This window comes from Oryx dammah, unplaced genomic scaffold, assembly GCF_014754425.2.
Source record: "Oryx dammah isolate SB20612 unplaced genomic scaffold, SCBI_Odam_1.1 HiC_scaffold_17, whole genome shotgun sequence".
Classification (NCBI taxonomy): Eukaryota; Metazoa; Chordata; class Mammalia; order Artiodactyla; family Bovidae; genus Oryx; species Oryx dammah.
Genome location: NW_024070201.1, coordinates 59,590,763 through 59,610,001, shown reverse-complemented (window position 1 = coordinate 59,610,001; position 19,239 = coordinate 59,590,763). Strand labels below are relative to the sequence as shown.

The 19,239-nt window shown below is 35.6% G+C and overlaps 1 protein-coding gene across 2 annotated transcripts in view; it reads left to right on the top strand.

Annotated features, from left to right (window-relative positions):
• Positions 1-19,239, top strand: part of DCDC1 (doublecortin domain containing 1) — a 438,943-nt gene that overhangs the window by 216,184 nt on the left and 203,520 nt on the right. For both annotated transcript variants that reach the window (XM_040258928.1, XM_040258929.1), the window contains 4 exons: positions 2,604-2,729; positions 5,118-5,223; positions 14,820-14,936; positions 17,616-17,734. In XM_040258928.1, the coding sequence (XP_040114862.1) occupies positions 2,604-2,729; positions 5,118-5,223; positions 14,820-14,936; positions 17,616-17,734 (468 nt within the window). The remainder of the gene's footprint in view (positions 1-2,603; positions 2,730-5,117; positions 5,224-14,819; positions 14,937-17,615; positions 17,735-19,239) is intronic.

The window sequence follows — 19,239 nt, the reverse complement described above, 5'->3', positions numbered from 1 at the left end:
TAAAATTATCAGCATTTCTGAGAAAAGAAGAAGGCTGCAGTCTACAGGCATTGATGAGCCGAGCTGTTGTGTGGAATATCTTGGAAATTTATGCATATTTTGACAGGACACATCTAGATGAACTCTGAAACTGCTTGTCAGGAAACTTAAACACACTTTTTTGCCTACTTTTAATCTTTTTGTTTTGTTTTGTGTTCAGCTCTTTATCTGTAGAACAAAATAGGAGAAATAATTTTGCTTATAGAATATAATTGAGCATATATTAATTATAAAATAGCATAGACAAAACTAGGAGCTGATTGGATTTGCTGTATATTCTAATAAGCAAAGTCAAATCTGCTTAGAAATCCATGAGGGTTTTGGGAGACCTTGGTAGAATTAGTTATGGGTAGCATATTGCAAAATCTATTTCATCTGTCTCAGTGGAATAAAATTAAAATACTTAATAGTATCTATACTGTGTAATTTATAAAACTAAAAAATACCTGTAAGGAATGGTGCTTTTCCTATGTAGGCAGATTTCAAAACATAATTACATTGTGAGAATTATATTTACAATGATAAAAATTGTGATGAATTTTAAAGTGGCAAGAATCCTTGTATAATTTAGGAAGCTCTTCAAATTATAAGGAAAAGCTTTAATAAAATGTGTCTCATAATTTCTACTCAAATATCATTATTAAAGTGAAAGCAATAACTAATTTTGATGTTTTTAATGATGCTTGCTATAATACAGTATTTTAATATGATCATACACTTGTTCTTGGTTAACTAGATTATATTTATGGAGTAAGAAAATGCTAAGTATCTGAAATATTCTAAAATCAACTGAGGATCATAGCTGGTAGAATTTATAAATGTGTAATTTGTATATCATTGCTATTTTAATAGCATAATATATATGCATATATATTTGATTTTGAATCCAGTGTAAAGCACTGCTGCTGCTGCTGCTGCTAAGTCGCTTCAGTCGTGTCCGACTCTGTGCGACCCCAGAGATGGCAGCCTACCAGGCTCTTCTGTCCCTGGGATTTTCCAGGCAAGAATACTGGAGTGGGTTGCCATTTCCTTCTCCAGTGTATGAGAGTGAAAAGTGAAAGTGAAGTTGCTCAGTCGTGTCCGACTTCATGATCCCATGGACTGCAGCCCACCAGGCTCCTCTGTCCATGGGATTTTCTAAGCAAGAGTACTGGAGTGGGGTGCCTAGGGAACCATTATAGCATTTTGCTACTACTGAAACTTCTAAATTAATATCAGAAAAGTTATTTTCATCTAGTTTAAAATATATTGAGAAAATACACAATATGTACTAAGAAAATGATATTCATTTTCAGGGAGTAGTTCTAATGTGTCTAATATATGTTGATATGCAAGGTCTGATTACTCATTTGCAAAAGATTTTGCCAATATCTGCTTCCCTTTTGAATCCTTTAGTTGTTTTTCTCTCAATTTTTATTTTGAAAAATGTCCAGTCCACAGAACACTTGATTCAATGAAGGTTTATATATATCCTTTACCTAAGTTCATCATTTAAGACTTTGCCACATTTCTTTTACCTCTCTTATATCTCCTTTCTCTCTCTTTTGAACAGTTTGGGATTAACTCGTCACTAAAGTTTTACTTCTAAATGTTATAGGTCATATAACTAAAGAACAGAAAGTTCTTCTCTGTCCCTGTTATAATATCTAATGCAGTCAACAAAAATATATTATCATCCAATATGTAATCAAACTACCCTACATATGCTTTAGAGCTTTTTTGTAATCCAGTATCCAGATAAGCTTCATTGTTGCATTTAGTTATTTTCTTTGGTTCTCTTTAATCTAAAATATTCTCCTATCTTTTGTTTTATTTTTCATGATATTGGTTTTCTTTTTGAAGAGTTCAGACACTTTTCTTGTATAGTATCTCACATTCTAGATTTGTCTGAGTGTTTTCTCATGATTATATTCAGTTTAAATATTTTTGGAAATACTACACAGGTGAGGTGAGATAGCCCTGTGATTCTAAAGTTAAGCAGCAGTGTTTGTCACTAATTTCAAAAACAAAATGGCTCACAATTGACATAGTTGCCATTCTTTTTACTTAAGATCTTTCCCCATGATTTTAATTTTTACGTAATTAAATTAACCTAAAGCAATATACCTAACAGTATGTAATATGAAAAATCAAGTCAGCATAGCATTTACTGAGCTTACAAAACATAGCTGTTTGTAACCAAATGTGAAAGATTAATTATAAGCTTCAAAGATTATTATGGGTATATTGCATTGTAGTTTTACATGAAAAATGAACATTACAAGGCTGACAGTTGATTCTTTTTCTCAACTAAATGCTTTGTTTTATTATTGAAATCATTTATTTAAATGTGCAACATTTGAAACATTTATGTGTTGCAACTATCGTAGGCATTATAAATCAAACAAACTAAAATGTGCATGTCAAGTATCAGCAGAGAATACCAACAATAGGGCTGTATAATAGGAAATTCACTTATTTCTGGATGTACATGGGAATGTACATTTTATTGATTATTTATACTCAAAGTTTAGAGTTTGTATAATTTTGCAGATATATTTGATTTTTGTTTTTCCATTTTCCAGATCTCCACTGAACCCTGTTTTGGGTTTGACTTTTGACCAGGTGACTGCATTCGCCCGAGGTGGCATTACAGTTGTATATAAAACCTTCTTGGACCCTAACGCCCTTCTGCTACCTGGAAGTGACAAGTAAATTAACAAGTTCTTAGTTAAACAATCTGAATCGCCTAATTTAGTTTTCCCAGAGTGAGAGATTTAAACACTAAAAGGTGTTCCTTAAATCATCTTAAATAAACAATCATTTATTTTATTGACTTATTTCATGATATAATGAGCTGTTGCTTTAAAGACTTGCCATTAAGTTCCCTGGAGTTTTAGAAAACACATGGGACAATGAGGAGAGTATAGTCTTCTGCTTTGCAAAGTTAATGATTTTATTTGAAATGTAAAAACCGTAGGGGATTTTTTTAGACTAACAATTTTAAATGGAATTATTAAAATAGTAAATAATTAGTTCTTTTATGTGAGTGTTCATATTTAAGCATCTCATTTGATGATGATAAATTAGAGACAAAAGCACTATCCTAGAGGCATAGTGCGCAGAAGAACGGGAGTTAGATCCAGGCACTGGACCCGTATCTACTCATGATTGTCCATGAGCAGACAGGTATCAATTTCCTATGGGTTAATGATAAAACCCAGCAGTTACTGATTGTTGACCAGAGGCCAGGCACAGTTCTCTTAATAAATGAATTGGATGAGAACATATTTAATCTGCAGAATAATTATTTTAATCCTATCATTACTTATTAGGCTATTATTACTCCATTTTTATAGAGGCAGAAACTGAGGCACAGAAGGGCATTTTCCCAGCCACATGACTTGTACATGATAGTGCGAGGATTCTAACCCAGGCTGTCTTTCTTAAAAACTGAGGACTTCCTTAAGAACTGAGATAGATAACCACTATCTAGCACTGGCTAGTAGTACTTCCTATGATGATGGAATCAGAATTTGTGGCCATTGAGCACTTGAAATATGACTAGTGTGACTGAGAAACTGAATTTTAAATTTTGTTTAAATTAAACCAATTTTAATTTAAGTAGGAATATGTGGCTTGTGGCTACCATATTGGATATGGCAGCACGATGCTGACACTATATTGGATTAGGTGACCTAGCTATGAAGTACCATCTAACTTTAATATTTTGTAATTTAACCAGTTACAACTTTCTTTAATATAGTGGTGAAAAGGCTGAAATAGAGGACAGATCTAGAGAACCAAAAGCAGTCTGATCAGGTCAGTCAGTCTAGCTAATGTCAACCTATTGCTGCTGCTGCTGCTAAGTCACTTCAGTCGTGTCCGACTCTGTGCAGCCCTATAGACGGCAGCCCTCCGGGCTCCTCTGTCCCAGGCAAGAATACTGGAGTGGGTCGCCATTTCCTTCCCCAACAACCTATTGCTAAGTATGTCTAAAAAGACAGACTCTTTGATCTTCTCTATCCCCCAATGGCTGCCTGTAGTTTCTAGACAAGATTGTAATGTTCTGCCTTGTTTTCTTTCTCTTTATGGATAGAAAATAACTCAGCATTCTTTATTAAAAGCATTTTTATTTATGAGAAGATTTATTTCATGTGTGATAATCTTTCTCTAAGCTGTTAAATTTGCCTTTCCCTTTGGTTTTTAGCTATGAGTTTAATTTTTAATTTATGTATCGCTTCTTTATTTTACTTCTTCAGGTGCAATGAATACTGCTTTAATGAATGGATTTAAATTAAATCTGATTCTCTAAATGTAAGAATGTCAAACTGCCTTTATTGAACATGAACTAGTTTGGAGATAATTTACTTAATTTTTGGATTCCATTTGAACTTTCTTTCTATACTCTGAAATGGATCATTTGAGATCTTAGTCATCATGCCCTTACTTATATTTCTCAGACTATTGAAAGAAAACTACCATCACCATTTCTAGAACTGCTTTTTGTTGAATAGCATGCTGTATGGTATATCTTAACTTATCAGTGTTGAGCTGCAACTTTCTTTAGGGTAAGAATGGACTCACTATTAAAATAAGTAATTTGGCTGAGTTAAGAATGAAGCCAGCCCCTCTAGTTTGTGATTCATCTATATAATCTCTATACTGTGCTGCCTTTTAAAAGGCTCTCTTAAAAATACAAAGCTAACATTCTGGATACAAACATTATAAATATAAAAGCATGCTTTATTATTATAGATCAATATATTTATGATAACTTTAATAATGAAGATGATCTCCACTGTGAGTGATTCTGTAAGATTTAAAATTTTTTGTTTCTTTGTTATGTTAATAATGAACTAGGCATTGGGTCCCCCCAATATCATAAATAATAGCAAGGAAAAAATTTAAAGCCTTCCTTTTCCCAATTATAGATACCAAGATACTTTAAAAATTTCTGTTTAAAAAGATTATAAGACTATACATTAGTTTTTCTCTCACTAGAAGAGTAAGATGTATAAATTATCATACTTATAGATTAAAGAGTGCTAAAACTCATTTTATTCTAATAAGAACAATTAAATATTTTGTTTTCTTAGTTGGGACATTTGTGAGGGATTTCCAATTAACTTCAGTGGCACCAGTCAACAGGTACCTGACCAATTTGAAAAGGTGGACATGGAGAACAGTTTCCTACAGAACAAGGTCAGAATTATTTGTTGTTCTTGATAAGAATATTTTATGTATTGGACACTTAGTCAATATGTGGTGTCTGGGTAGATATTTGTGAAAGTTTTGGAAAACTGTAAATTATTTTACAAATGTTAGGGGCAAGTATTATGCTTTGCGTACATGCATGTGAAGTCGATTCAGTCCTGTCTGAATCTTTGAGACCCCATGGACTGTGGCCCCCCAGGCTCCTCTGTCCATGGGATTCTCCAGGCAAGAATACTGGAGCGGGAGGCCATGCCCTCCTCCAGGGGATCTTCCCAACCGAGGGACTGAACCTGTGTCTCTTATGTTCTTCTGCGTTGGCAGGCAGGTTCTTTATTTACCACTAGTGCCACACCGTTAATTAAGCACTCTGAAACTGAACCAATATTGCGAAGGGTTAGAGGAAGGGATTAGGTGGGAGTTTGACATTGACATGTATACACTGCTATATTTAAAATAAATGTCCAACAAAGACATACTGTATAGTACAGGGAACTCTGCACAATGTTCTGTAATAATCTAAATGGGAAAAGAACCTGAAAAAGAATAGGAAGAAAAAAAAACTGTACCAATATATATCATTTCTACCTAAGAAATAGTCTACTTGTATTACATCATTTAAGTACAATTGTTTAGCATATTTTCTTTGTACCAACTACATTAATAAGTTGCATTTGTTTAAGAAATTCTTTAAGATGGCTGTTATATCTTTATACTCCAGAATCTGATCTATATCTTCTATGGGTCAGTGTATCTAAGGAGCACGAGTTCTTCAGAAAGCTGAACTTATAACACAATCCAGAGGTCTCTTTATTAATTTACTTTAGAAATTTATCTTTCAGTAAAGAATATTTTTCTGCCTGTGAGCTATGAAACGCATTTTAAACCTGTCTCTCAAGAAGGAGTAATTCTTTTCTTTTTCTCAGCTGGTAAGTTATGTAGGGTTGTTGTTCATTTCAGCTGCATAAGCTTTAGTTTTTGAATTCATGAAATCAAAACCAAAAAGTACTCACAAAGACAAAGATGCTCAGAGAAAGTGGGGCTTCTTGTTAACTAGTTTGGGCCCTTTCTTTGCAAGAGATAATGCAAAAGACACATTGTCCCAACCTGCTGTTTTTCAATTTCTCCATGTTGCTCATTCAGTCTTTTATGCCAAAATTTATACCAAAAATATTAGTTGTTTCAAGGTATGTGTGAAGCTAAGTTGTATAATTGTAAAGCTAGAGTAAAATAAACAATTATTTCTAGTCCTGTTTCTGAGGAAATTTAGAAAATAAATGTAAGTTGAATGGTGCACCAGGATTTAATGCATTTTGTATTTTATATTCAGTGACATTAAGGTTTATTTGCCATAATTCTCTGATCCTATTGGCATTCTTTTTTAGCTTTTCTTTTTTTTTTTTTTTTTTGCTGTGGCTTTATTTTCATGCTCAAAAACTTATATGCCTAACCATTGCCTATTATTCATATCATCATCTGGCCTTCATTAATCTCCATGATTCATCTCCAGTCTTCCCCCACTCTCAACTTGTCTTTTCAATCCTCTCCGTTTCTTGATCTTTGTGTACCCTGACCCTACAGTCGGAGCTAGTAAATGGCGCTTTGGTTTACTTGTGCCATTCCATGTTTTTGCTAGGTTACAATCCTGCCATTACTATTCTTAACTTTTTGAGGCTTTCTTCAATTTCTTCTTTGTCTATGAAGCCTTCTTGGATCCTCCAGAGAAATTTAACTTCAAGTTATTTTGTGACCCCAGAACTCTTTGGAAATTGTTCTTAGAGTTTGTGTTTTGGTAAAGACACTTGCTTTTGTGTCTTTCTCTTCCACTAAACTGATAATTCTTTGGACACAGATTTTATGTCTTACTCATCTTTGTGTTCATGAGTGCTGGAACAAAGTCTTAGATATAGAGCAGTTGCACAATACGTTTTCATGAATGATGTTTTAAATTTAGCCATAATCTCTTTCAAGGCTCACTATTCTCAATATGTTCTTTGTGTGTTAGCCAAGCTAAATTGTTCATTTGTTGTTTTCTGAGTCCATGATTTCTGTTATTATGCCCACATGAATCCCTCTGCCTGGAATGCAACCTTTCTTTCTTTATCACCACCCCCCACCTTCTCTGTCACCATTATGCCATATCCTAGCATGGTACTGGCATATAGTTGGCATTCAATAAATGCTTATTGAAACCCTGCTCATCATTCTAGCCTTATCTGATTTGTGCCTGCTTCATAAAATCTTTCTTTACTGCAACCCCACCCCCGAACCAGATATGATGTTTCTGACCTTGATACCCCTGTTGCATCCATTCTGTACCCTTTATAATGACATTGACTCTGTTCTGTTCCTCTTGCAATATTTTTTGATGATTTGAAGTCAATCATTGTTCCAAGTTTGGACATATTTTAGCTCACGTTAGAGTAGAACAGAATGGTAGATTCCACTGAAATTGTTGGTATCATATCATAAAGGATCTTAATTCAAATGGATGTTGTTCTGTAGAAAACACAGAGCCACTGGAAACACTCAAGCAGAGACAGATGTGATTTGATCCTGTGTTAGGAAGATATCTTGGGAGATCTTTATCTTATCCCCCTACCCCTGCCTTGCAGATTAGAAATTATTAGAAGCAAAGAGCATTCTGATCATTATTGTCTCTGCTATAGTATCTAGGTGCTCAGAGTTAGCTGAGTGGAACTGAATTCTCTAGTTAATTAACTCATTCAATAGAAACGAGGTCAAACCTGAGGGGGGAAAAAAGGATAGTGAAGAGGAATTGTCAGAGGAAAAGAACCAGAAAGGCCTCTCTCTTTGATTTTAAGCCCAAGTAGAACTTTGAAAGAAAACTATATTTTGTAATATTGAAAAATGAGAGAATAAAAACCAACAGTTATTTTATCACTATTAATTTGTTTTAATGATTTAGTGAGAGTGAGAAAAGACCTCATCTGACAAGTTTGTACACTACTGTATTTTTAGAAGAAGAAATTGGTTTTGAATAAAATTTCAGCTCAGTCAAAATAGTGATAAACTGGATAGTAAAGAGACACTTTCAAAGAAAGTTTCCCTTAGCTGTGAAACCTTTGAAATCCTTTCAGAAAAATGTCTCCAGTTATATACAGAGGTGATCAGTGCATTGGAAATAGCAATTTAATAACTTGAAAAGGAGCACTTTTAAGAGAGATTCAGGCAGAGGTCATGGGTATCTAGAGGGCATTTTATTGTAGAATCTTGATGCTCATCACAGTAAAGGAGAACACTAAGAGGATTACAACAGGGATAGAGAGGAGGGAGGCAAAAGCCGATATTCTTGCTGCATACGTTTTCAAATTGGCTTGAGATAGAGGTATCAGTGCCCAACCCCAACTGTTCTTTTAAATCTCGTATTGACAAGTAAAACCTTTCCAACAGAGAAAAATTTGGAACATGTAATCCATATTAGTAATGTGGAAAGCAGATATAACCCTGACAATTACAACCTGTTGCTCTTTTATCCATTTCAAAAAAAGATTTGGAATCTACTACACATGGAGAATTCAGGTGAAAACATCTTTCAACAGTTCTATTGTTACTTAAGTTGGCAACACTTTTTGATGGCACTAGTTTAAGGGCAATACGCTTATATGTTTCCATGAAATGGATGAGATACAAACTTCATGGTAGTTAATAAAAAAATATTCACGAGAATAGCAGCTTATTTATGGGAAAACATAACAGAAAAATACACTCCAGCGTTTGGCAGGTCTTATATTTTGTCAAAAAGACAAGGAAACTGATTTTGATCCTAGCCTTTTGGTATCATCAGACATCAGCAGAACATTAGAAACAGTTACTAGTATAGAAACAGTAAGCAAAACACCAAGTTATGATTTTAGAATTATGGCACGTTTGTTATAAGTTTACTTGTAAATTCAACAATCATGGATGCTAGAAGAATATTTTATTCTATATGTCAAAAAAGAGGCTAGGAAAAGGCAGACAATTCTTTACTGTCCTATTTCTTTGGAGAGCAAGTCATCAAGAAATAATATTTTCTCGATAATTTATACTGGAGAAAATGAAATTTTGAATTTATTGCCCTTAGAATGAGATACTAGGCTTTAAATGAAATTCCAAATCCCTTCCTTATTTTTAGACCTATAGCTGGAATCTATTGAGGACTGCACACCTAAATACTAGATATTTTGGTTGTTCAGTTGCATAATTATGTTGTTGTTGTCTAATTGCTCAGTCATGTCCAACTCTTTACAACCCATGGACTGCAGCAAGCCAGGCTTCCCTGTCTTTTACTATCTCCTGGAGTTTGAGTCGATGATGCCATCCAACCATCTCATCCTCTGTCACCCCCTTCTCCTCCTGCCCTCAGTCTTTCCCAGCAGCAGGGTCTTTTCAAATGAGTCGGCTCTTCCCATCAGGTGGCCAAAGTACTGGAGCTTCAGCTTCAGCATCAGTCCTTCCAGTGTATAGTCAAGACTGATTTCCTTCAAGATTGACTGGTTTAATCTCCTTAAGTCCAAGGGCCTCTCAAGAGTCTTCTCCAGCACCATAGCATAATCATGTGCTCACCAATATTTTCTGCTTTTCAGTTTTTCCAGTTCTTGGTCTTAGAGGTAGGTGGATAGATCAGCTTATAGATTTAGAGAATGAAAACAATAAGCATGAATATTAAGGGGATGAGGAAAGAGATTTTAGAACATTTCTTGTAGATGTGATTTTAATTTGTATAGTAAATTATTTAATGTTAAAGTGTTAGTCACTCAGTCATGTCCAACTCTTTGCAATTCCTTGGACTGTAGCCTGCTGGGATTCTCTGTCCATGCGATTGTCCTGGTAAGGAGTGGAGTGGGTTGCCGTTTTCTCCTCCAGGGGATCTTCCCAAACCAGGGATCAAACCTAGGTCTCCTGCATTGTAGGCAGATTCTTTACCATCTGAGCCCCACCCCCCCACCCAACTTGGTCCTCAAATTACTATCAAAAGTAAAAATCTTATAAAATTCTATCTAAAGTAAAAATATTTTTAGAATGAAGATTGTGGCCTATAAGCTCCTTTTTTCACAAAAAATTTCATCATCTTACATTTGTTCCTCAGTAGATCTGCAGGAAGAGACCTTATTATTTTGAAATTGCACAGGAATTTTGAAGTCTACTCCACTTACATTGGTAGTTTGGGGAAAGAAAACTAAACAAGAAATTTTAACTGGCCCAGGACATATATGCCTCATTTTTTTATCACTGGCATCATCTGTATCACCACAGTTTATTCAGAAAAGCAAAATCATAATGGTCACTTAAAGGAAGCTATGTATGTAGGTATTCAAAAGAATAAAAGAAAATTTCTTTTTTTTTTTTTTTTGATTCTCAACAAGACTTTAAAAGGTTTTCTAATTAAATGTTATGGTATATATTTGAAGACCTATGTCAACATAAATGCTGTCATACACATGCTCATGCATGCACATGTGCACATGTACACACTCACACACTCACATATAGAGACACATACGGCATATTATGTTGTAGGTTGTCAGAGAACTTTTCTGAATTTCAAAATTTATCTCCCCCACCTTCCTAAACATTTCATCTAAAGCTAAGCTATCAGATTAAATTAAAAAGAAAAAAGTAGGTGACATCATGAAGAGAATTTAATGGCCATTGTCAATTTTAAGTGTATTAGAACCCCGACTTGGCAGGACTTTAAAAAAAATAACATTAAATGAAGCTGAGTTAGTGGGCCTGGCTCTGTCTTGTCTATGTAGAATCACTTGGGAACTGTCCAGCAAAACATCTCTTAGAGAACAGCATGGTGTTAATACTGGGTGCCAACCCAAGACAGACACAAAGGACCCCTTCGCTCTTCACCAATAAGCCAACTGTTAAAAGATTAAACCATGTTGTGCAGATAACAAGAATTTAGGCACTGGCAGCAGGTGCTATACAAAGAAGCAGTTGGCAGTACGGTTCTTCTGTCTGACTAATTCCAGTCAAAACAATCTTCTTCCCAGTTGCAGAGGAGAGTTCTGAGTGTGATGGCAACTTGGAGTTAGGAAGTTGACTAAGAGTGCTACTTTAAATGCTGAGTCCTGTGGGGAATGGATTAGTAGAATATAGTTTATCATTGTTCAGAAACTGTGAGAAATTCCCATCTAGAATCCAGTCACTACTGGCTAACTGGGGAATAAATTATCAAAGAACTGTAAGTCAAACCTGCTTATGTGGTGGGGTTACTGTATTTTTAAATTTTTATTTTCATGTATATGAGTCATATGACATTTTTGTCCATCATAGAATAATTATCAAATGTATTAGCCATACCCTTTTGTTATTGCCTGTTCACACTTGTAAAACATCACCTTTTAAATTATCATTTAACTTTTGTTTTTTAAAAAATCATTTGTTACTCAAAGTCTAGTGTTAGCGAAGAGTTAGAATAGACATTTCAATATTAGAAAATTATTTAAATTGTTACTGAAGCAATATTATTTACTAAGTTTAAAGCATAAATTGATATATTCTCATAACCCCATACAAATAAATATTAGTACTTAGAGTTAGCATGCTTTTTCAGGGAAAGTGATTTTATAAGGTAGGAGGTAAAGTTTATTAAATATGAAGAATGAGAAAAGGCAAAGGAGAAAAGGAAAGATACCCATCTGATGCAGAATTCTAAAGAATAGAAAGAAGAGATAAGAAAGCCTTCCTAAGTGAACAATGCAAAGAAATAGAGGAAAACAGTAGAATGGGAAAGACTAGAGATCTCTTCAAGAAAATAGAGATACCAAGAGAACATTTCATGCAAAGATGGGCACAATAAAGGACAGAAATGGTATGGACCTAACAGAAGCAGAAGATATTAAGAAGAGGTGGCAAGAATACACAGAAGAACTATACAAAAAAGATCTTCATGACCCAGATAACCATGATGGTGTGATCACTCACCTAGAGCCAGACATCCTGGAGTCCGAAGTCAAGTGGGCCTTAGGAATCACTACAAACAAAGCTAGTGGAGGTAATGGAATTCCAGTTGCACTATTTCAAATCCTAAAAGATGATGCACTCAATACACAAGAAATTTTGGAAAACTCAGCCGTGACCACAGGACTAGAAAAGGTCAGTTTTCATTCCAATCCCAAAGAAAGGCAATGCCAAAGAATGCTGAAACTACCGCACCATTGCACTCATCTCACACACTAGCAAAGTAATGCTCAATATTCTCCAAGCTATGCTTCAACAGTACCTGAACCATGAACTTCCAGATGTTCAAGCTGGTTTTACAAAAGGCAGAGGAACCAGAGATCAAATTGCCAACATCCACTGGATCATAGAAAAAGTAAGAGAATGCCAGAAAAACATCTACTTCTGCTTCATTGACTACGCTAAAGCATCTGACTGTGTGGATCACAACAAACTGTGGGAAATTCTTAGAGTTGGGAGTACCAGATCGCCTTATCTGCCTCCTGAGAAATCTGTATGCAGGTCAAGAAGCAACAGTTAGAACAAGATATGGAACATGGAACAATGGACTGGTTCAAAACTGGTAAAAGAGTATGTCAAGGCTGTATATTGTCACCCTTCTCATCTAACTTATATGCAGAGTACGTCATGTGAAATGCTGGACTGGATGAAGCACAAACTGGAATCAAGATTGCTGGGAAAAACATCAATAAGCTCAGATATGCAGATGACACCACCCTTATGGCAGAAAGTAAAGAGGAAATAAAGAGCCTCTAACTGAAAGTGAAAGAGGAGAATGAAAAAGCTGATTCAAAACTCAACATTCAAAAGACTAAGATCATGACCTCTGGTCCCATTACTTCGTGGCAAATAGATGGGAAAACAAACTTTATTTTCTTGGGCTCCAAAATCACTGCAGACGGTGACTGCAGCCGCGAAATTAAAAGATGCTTGCTCCTTGGAAGAAAAGCTATGACTAACCTAGACAGCATAGTAAAAAGCAGAGACATTACTTTGCTGACAAAGGTCCATATAATCAAAGCTGTGGTTTTTCCAGTAGTCATGTATGGATGTGAGAGTTGGACCGTAAAGAAGACTGAGCACCAAAGAACTGATGCTTATGAACTGTGGTGCTGGAGAAGACTCCTGAGAGTTTTTTGGACTGCAAGGAGATCAAACCAGTCAATCCTAAAGAAAATCAGTCCTGAATATTCATTGAATGGGCTAATGCTGAAGCTGAAACTCCAGTACTTTGGCCACCTGATGCAATGAACTGACTCATTGGAAAAGACCCTGATGCTGGGAAAGATTGAAGGCAGGAGGAGAAGGGGACAACAGAGGATGAGATGGTTGCATGGCATCACTGACTCAATCGACATGAATTTGAGCAAGCTCCAGGAGATGGTGAAAGACAGGAAAACTTGGCGAGTTGCAGTCTGTGGGGTCGCACAGAGACGAACGGGACTGAATGAGGGAACAACAGCAGCAACAGATATGAAGAAGTAGAATCCTGACAGATGACATGAATGACTGTTCATTTAAACTGATAATCAAGTCTAAGTGAGAAATGTTAGAAGGTGCACAATACTTTTGGTGTTTGTCATCTTATAAACACATGGGACATAGAGGCAGTATCTCCCCAGTTGACCCCCTCTCTTCCATTCTGGCAACAATCACTGAAATCTCAACAGGCTAATCTCTTCCGTCATGTTTGTCTCTTTTCGACACCATGGACTGTAGCCCACCAGGCTTCCATGTCCACGGGATTCTCTAGGCAAAAATACCAGAGTGGGTTGCCATATCCTTCCGCAGGGATCTTCCCGAGCCAGGGATCTAATCCACATCTCTTACGTCTCCTGGATTGGCAGGTGGGTTCTTTATCACTAGTGCTGCTCCTATCCCTTAATTCTTATGAAGTTATACAAACTCTCAACTGTTCTCCCTGCCTTTGATCTCTCCTTATTGCAATCCATTATGTTTGCATTTGCCAGATCAGCCTTTGTAAAATCTTCTGTTATACAGTCACTCCTCCTAGAAAACCCCACTGACACCTAGTTCCATAGCATTACACTTGACCCCTTCTAAGTTTGGCCAAAGTTAACTTTTGAGTCTTCTGTTAAATCCTAAGATATATTGATTATACTAATTGCTTTTATTTGGAATGCCCTTTTTTCCTTCATTATTCTTGTCGAACTGCTTCCATCCTTCAAGACCTGGTCCAGATGTTACCTCTTTCAAGATGTTTCACTTTTTTTTGCTCCTGTAGAAATGAGACCACCATCCTTTGCATCCTATAGCAGTATTTAATCATCTAAATGGAGCTTAACATGAAATTGTGCATGTGTGTGCATGTATGCCCATGTGTGTATGTTATTGCCTCTATGCATGTAAATTTATTTAAGGCAGGAAAATGCTTTATAATAGTCCATATCACACAGTCTAGGGCCTTCCGTATCAGAGCTGGTATTCAACAAATATTGATTTAATTGAGTAAGTGGGATTGGGCACTACTGTTTCAAAAGAGACCTTCTCAATGAGAAACATGTTCAAGATTAATCTATTTTGGGTAACTATGCTGAGGAAGTTTGACTTTCAGACTATGAGTTAAAACCTTGTTTCTTTTCATGGTGTAGGTGGACCCCAGTCTTGTCCTTCATGCCTCTGTTTCCATCGTAAAGCGGAGTTTCTCAAGCAGTAAAGAGAGGAATGGGAGCCAGATAGTGCCATCGACCCTGTGGCTGATCACAAAGGTATCCACGAATGTCCGCTCTCTCTGAGTCACTTCCTGGGCTCACTGGCTCACTTTGCTGCTCCATTTCCTGACACTCTCCCTCATATAAGCTTGCAACTGAAAGCACTGCAGTTGTTGACTCTTGTGCATCTGTGATCTCCTCTTGTTTGTCTAGTGCAGAGGATGCTGACATGAACATTCAACTCACTTTTAGATGGGCTGATTAGTTAGTACTCCAGAATGTTATTTAAACTGGCATAGAGTCTTGCTATAGTCCTCAGGCTCACCATTTTCCTGAGATTTGTCTGAATATCAGTTGCTTTCACTCCTTAGTCTTTATTGTTGAGGTTCACAGAGCCTGGTGAATCAGTACGATATAGTGATAGAGTAAGACCATACTCCAGTTTTAGTTTTAGTTTTAAAACTCTTAGTTTTAAAAGAAATCTCTGAGTATAAAATGTGAACAATGCTTAACACAAAACCTATGTCTTGGCATTATTTTTAAACTTTATTCTTACATTATTGAATCAGATTTAAGTTGAGAATATATAATTTCTCTCCCCTTCCCTTTTACTATTGAAATACATTTTATGATTGCCACCAAATATTTATGACTGGAAAGAGATGATGCAGCTTGTTTCTACCCTTCTACTGCCTCCCTTTGTCTCCTCCTTGTAGACTATTTTTGCATCTTCCTAGCACTTCCATGGAGAAGGAAATGGCAGTCCACTTCAGTACTCTTGCCTGGAGAATTCCATGGACTGAGGAGCCTTATTGGCTACAGTCCATGGAGTCGCAAAGAGTCAGACACGACTGAGCGACTTCACTTTCAGTGAGTGCAGAGTCACTCAGGCCAGTATGTTGCTACTTAGTTTAGGGGATAGGAGAGATTGAAATTATTTTGTCAAATGAAATTTTGAATTACTCTTAACTATTAATTTTGCTTTTCAGAGAGCTAAAACCAAAAATTAGAGTAATTGAGACACAAAGATACTAAAAAATATTATCTACTTCATTGACAAAGGCAGAATGAGATTAGATATTTCTTAAATCTGCTTCCAACCTGGAGACTCTCTTAACTACTAGTCCTTTTTATTAATATGCTGTATTTTATTTCTGATTTAGAAATAATATTGCCATTTTGTTAAAAATATGTTAAACATTGTATACACATTTATTATCTCATTTAATCTCATACAAATTATGCAAATTTTCATTATACAGCTGAAAAACTCAGGCTAGTAGGTGACAGAGGAAAGATTCTTGGTCTCTCTAACTTCAAAACTTATGCCATTTTACTGCATTTCGATATAAAACACTTCTCTATATCTGACCAATGTATGAGCATTGATGGAAATATTTTAGTTTTAGCATGACCACTGAATACCAGTGTGACCTCAAATAAGTCACATACCATATCTGGGCCTTAGTCTTCTGGTAACGGAGTTGGACCAGTTGATATGGAAGATTATTTTTCCAGATCTTATATTCTCTAATTCTGTGGCATCTCTTTCTAGAACTTCATGATATCAAAAATCTTGTACTTATCTAAAAATTTTCCTGAAAGAATTTAAATGCTTGCTGCAAAGAATATGAGTTTTGGAGTTAGGTCAGAATTAGAATCATTTCTGCGATCTTGGGAAAGTTACTTAGCTGTACTGAACCACAATTTTCTTATATATAAAATGAAGTTAGTCCCATTTGTCTTGCATAGTGGCTATGGTGATTGAGAAAATATGTGTGAAGTTGAAGCATACTATCTGGTATACAGAAAGTGCTTAATAAGTGGTGATTCTTTTTCCTCACCCCAAGGAGTTCCCTTTCTCTATAGACAAACATGTTCAAATGAGGATTCCATTCAGTGCTAATTAGAACAAAAATTTACAAAAATACTCTTTCCCCTAAGTCATTGGGTAGTTTTTTCTCACACAACAAAACCATGAGAAATAAAAGTCACTTGTTAAAAGGAAAACAATTTTGAAAATCTTCTAAGATTTAAAGTTCTATCCTTTTTTTTCCAAAATAAATTAGTTTACCTGTTAAAACAGAGAAGTTTCCATGCCATAAATCCTCAATATGTGTAAATAAATTCCTCAGTGGTTGTCACTTATTTAAAATGTGTCGATTTACTAAGTAAGAAAATTGTTAAATGCTCATTCAAGCAATATTCTCAATCAACTTCCTTATCAGAGAATCATAACATTTAAAATGAAAGTAGTTCATAAACCACCTTAAAATGTTTAACCCATGGTACTTAGACCCAGAATAAAACTTTAAATTGGTACCAGAGGTTAAGGATTTGTTTCAGTCTTTTCAGTTCACTGCCTTTATTTATTTATTTTTTTCTGTGCATACATATTTCTAGTAAGCTCTGTAGTTATAACTATAACAAGTGACACGTAATGGACCCCAAATCACTACACTGTGAAATATGCACAGAAAAAAAGGACAAATGAAGATATCAAGGTCTGTTTTATTTTGCGATGAACTGTAAAATGCCACCCTTGTCCAACAGAAGATCACTGATTCCAAGCAGGGCTCACTGACTGCTAAGTTGTGGGTAGTGTTTCACTTTCGGCAACTGTTAATATCCGAGTTTATCCAGGCATAATGACCTCACTATTTGTGACACATTGTTGAATTTTCTGGTTCTTTTAACTTATTTAGACCTTTCTCCCCCTTCTCTATTCATTGGAAGACTGGAATGATCCTGAGCCAAGCAATAACTCAAAGCTGTCTAGCTATTGGTCATCCAATCAGAGTCAAGGCTACTGATGGAACATCACTACAAGGATACAAATTAATCTTACAGAAAAGGTAATGTTTAAGAGCTATGTACCTGAAAAAAAGAAATGTTAATTTCAAGATTCCTGAGCAGTCAGATGATCATGCTTTCTGGCTTAGATGGAATATTCATTATGTTTTAAATTTGTGTTCAAAATATCAATATTAATTTTTCTAAAATAAGCTTGAAAACATATGCCGCTTAATTAGAGTGTGTCTTAGATATTTTTTAAAACTGAAAAGTTGCCTTCAGTATACATCTGTTGTAGACAAGCTGCTGCTTTACTCTGTAATTATTGGAACTCATTTCTTTGTATCCATTTTGGTTATTAATTTAAGAATTTAATGTGTTATGTGTATTCCTAACCTTTTCTCCATCTTCTGAATATGAAATATTGAAAAATGAAGGAAAGATCAAGGAGAGAAAAAAATTCTGGCTAGTAAGGCTCCAAAAGTGTCATTCTTGTTTGTTTTTTCTGACTTGGAAGATAAAATTAAAAATAGATTTAGAAGGAAAAATTAGCAATAAGGAAGAAAGGTGATTTATCTCCAACCACTTGGAAATATTGTTTCCTAAATCTGTTTTCTATTTCACTTGTCTTTTGCTTTTACCTAGTGTTGATAAAAACAAGTCCTATTGTATTTCAAGACTTAGAAAGCTATTAGCCAACTACTCTGGATGGATAGACAATTAGGATGTGCTTAGGGCTAAAGCAAGAACTAGGACATTTAGGCACCAAAGAAAGTTTGGCTCAGCCACAAATATAGAAGGGAAATTTTCTCTAACATGCAAAGCATACTGTCCAACAGGTATTAGAATATTACATAGTGGTTTAAAAACATGATCTATAGAGTCAGATTTTGAGGTATAAATCCTAGCTGTAACATTTACTCTAACAACACTTACTTACTCTAACAACAACAACAACAACAAAAATTTTGAGCCAGACACTATTTTAATTCATTTATACTGTATTTTTACATTTAAACTTAACAACACTTGATAAGGTAGGTAGCATTACTATCCTTACAGGTGGGAGATTGAAATATAGAGTTTAATCAGTTACTCAAGGTCATATCTAAGTGATTGAGGAGGAATGCAAAGTCAAGCAACTGTAATTTATAACTCACTCTTAGCCACAAAACTCTTAGTCTGTAGGTCAAAATCCAATCATACAATTGCCATTGAGTACCAAGTGTGGTAGTAGATACCTCAGAGAATGAGTAGGGTACATTAATTGAAACATTCAAGCAGAAGAAAGAGAGGGACAGTAGCTTGCTATCACACAAACCGGCCAGTGTGGGTAGAGTCCTAAACACATAGTTCCCAAGGAGCAAACAAAGCTAAAGCAAGTCCCAGGCTGATGTGGTGCTATACATGGAGTAGCTAACAAGTTTTCTGGGGCAGAATCAATGCTGTAAACTGGAAACTCACAAAGCATCAAGTTGCAATAAGAAGAAGTACAAACCATGGGACATGGAGCCAGAGATGGTTCAGCTCACTTAGTCCAGGGTTATAATAAAGAGAAGAATCAGTC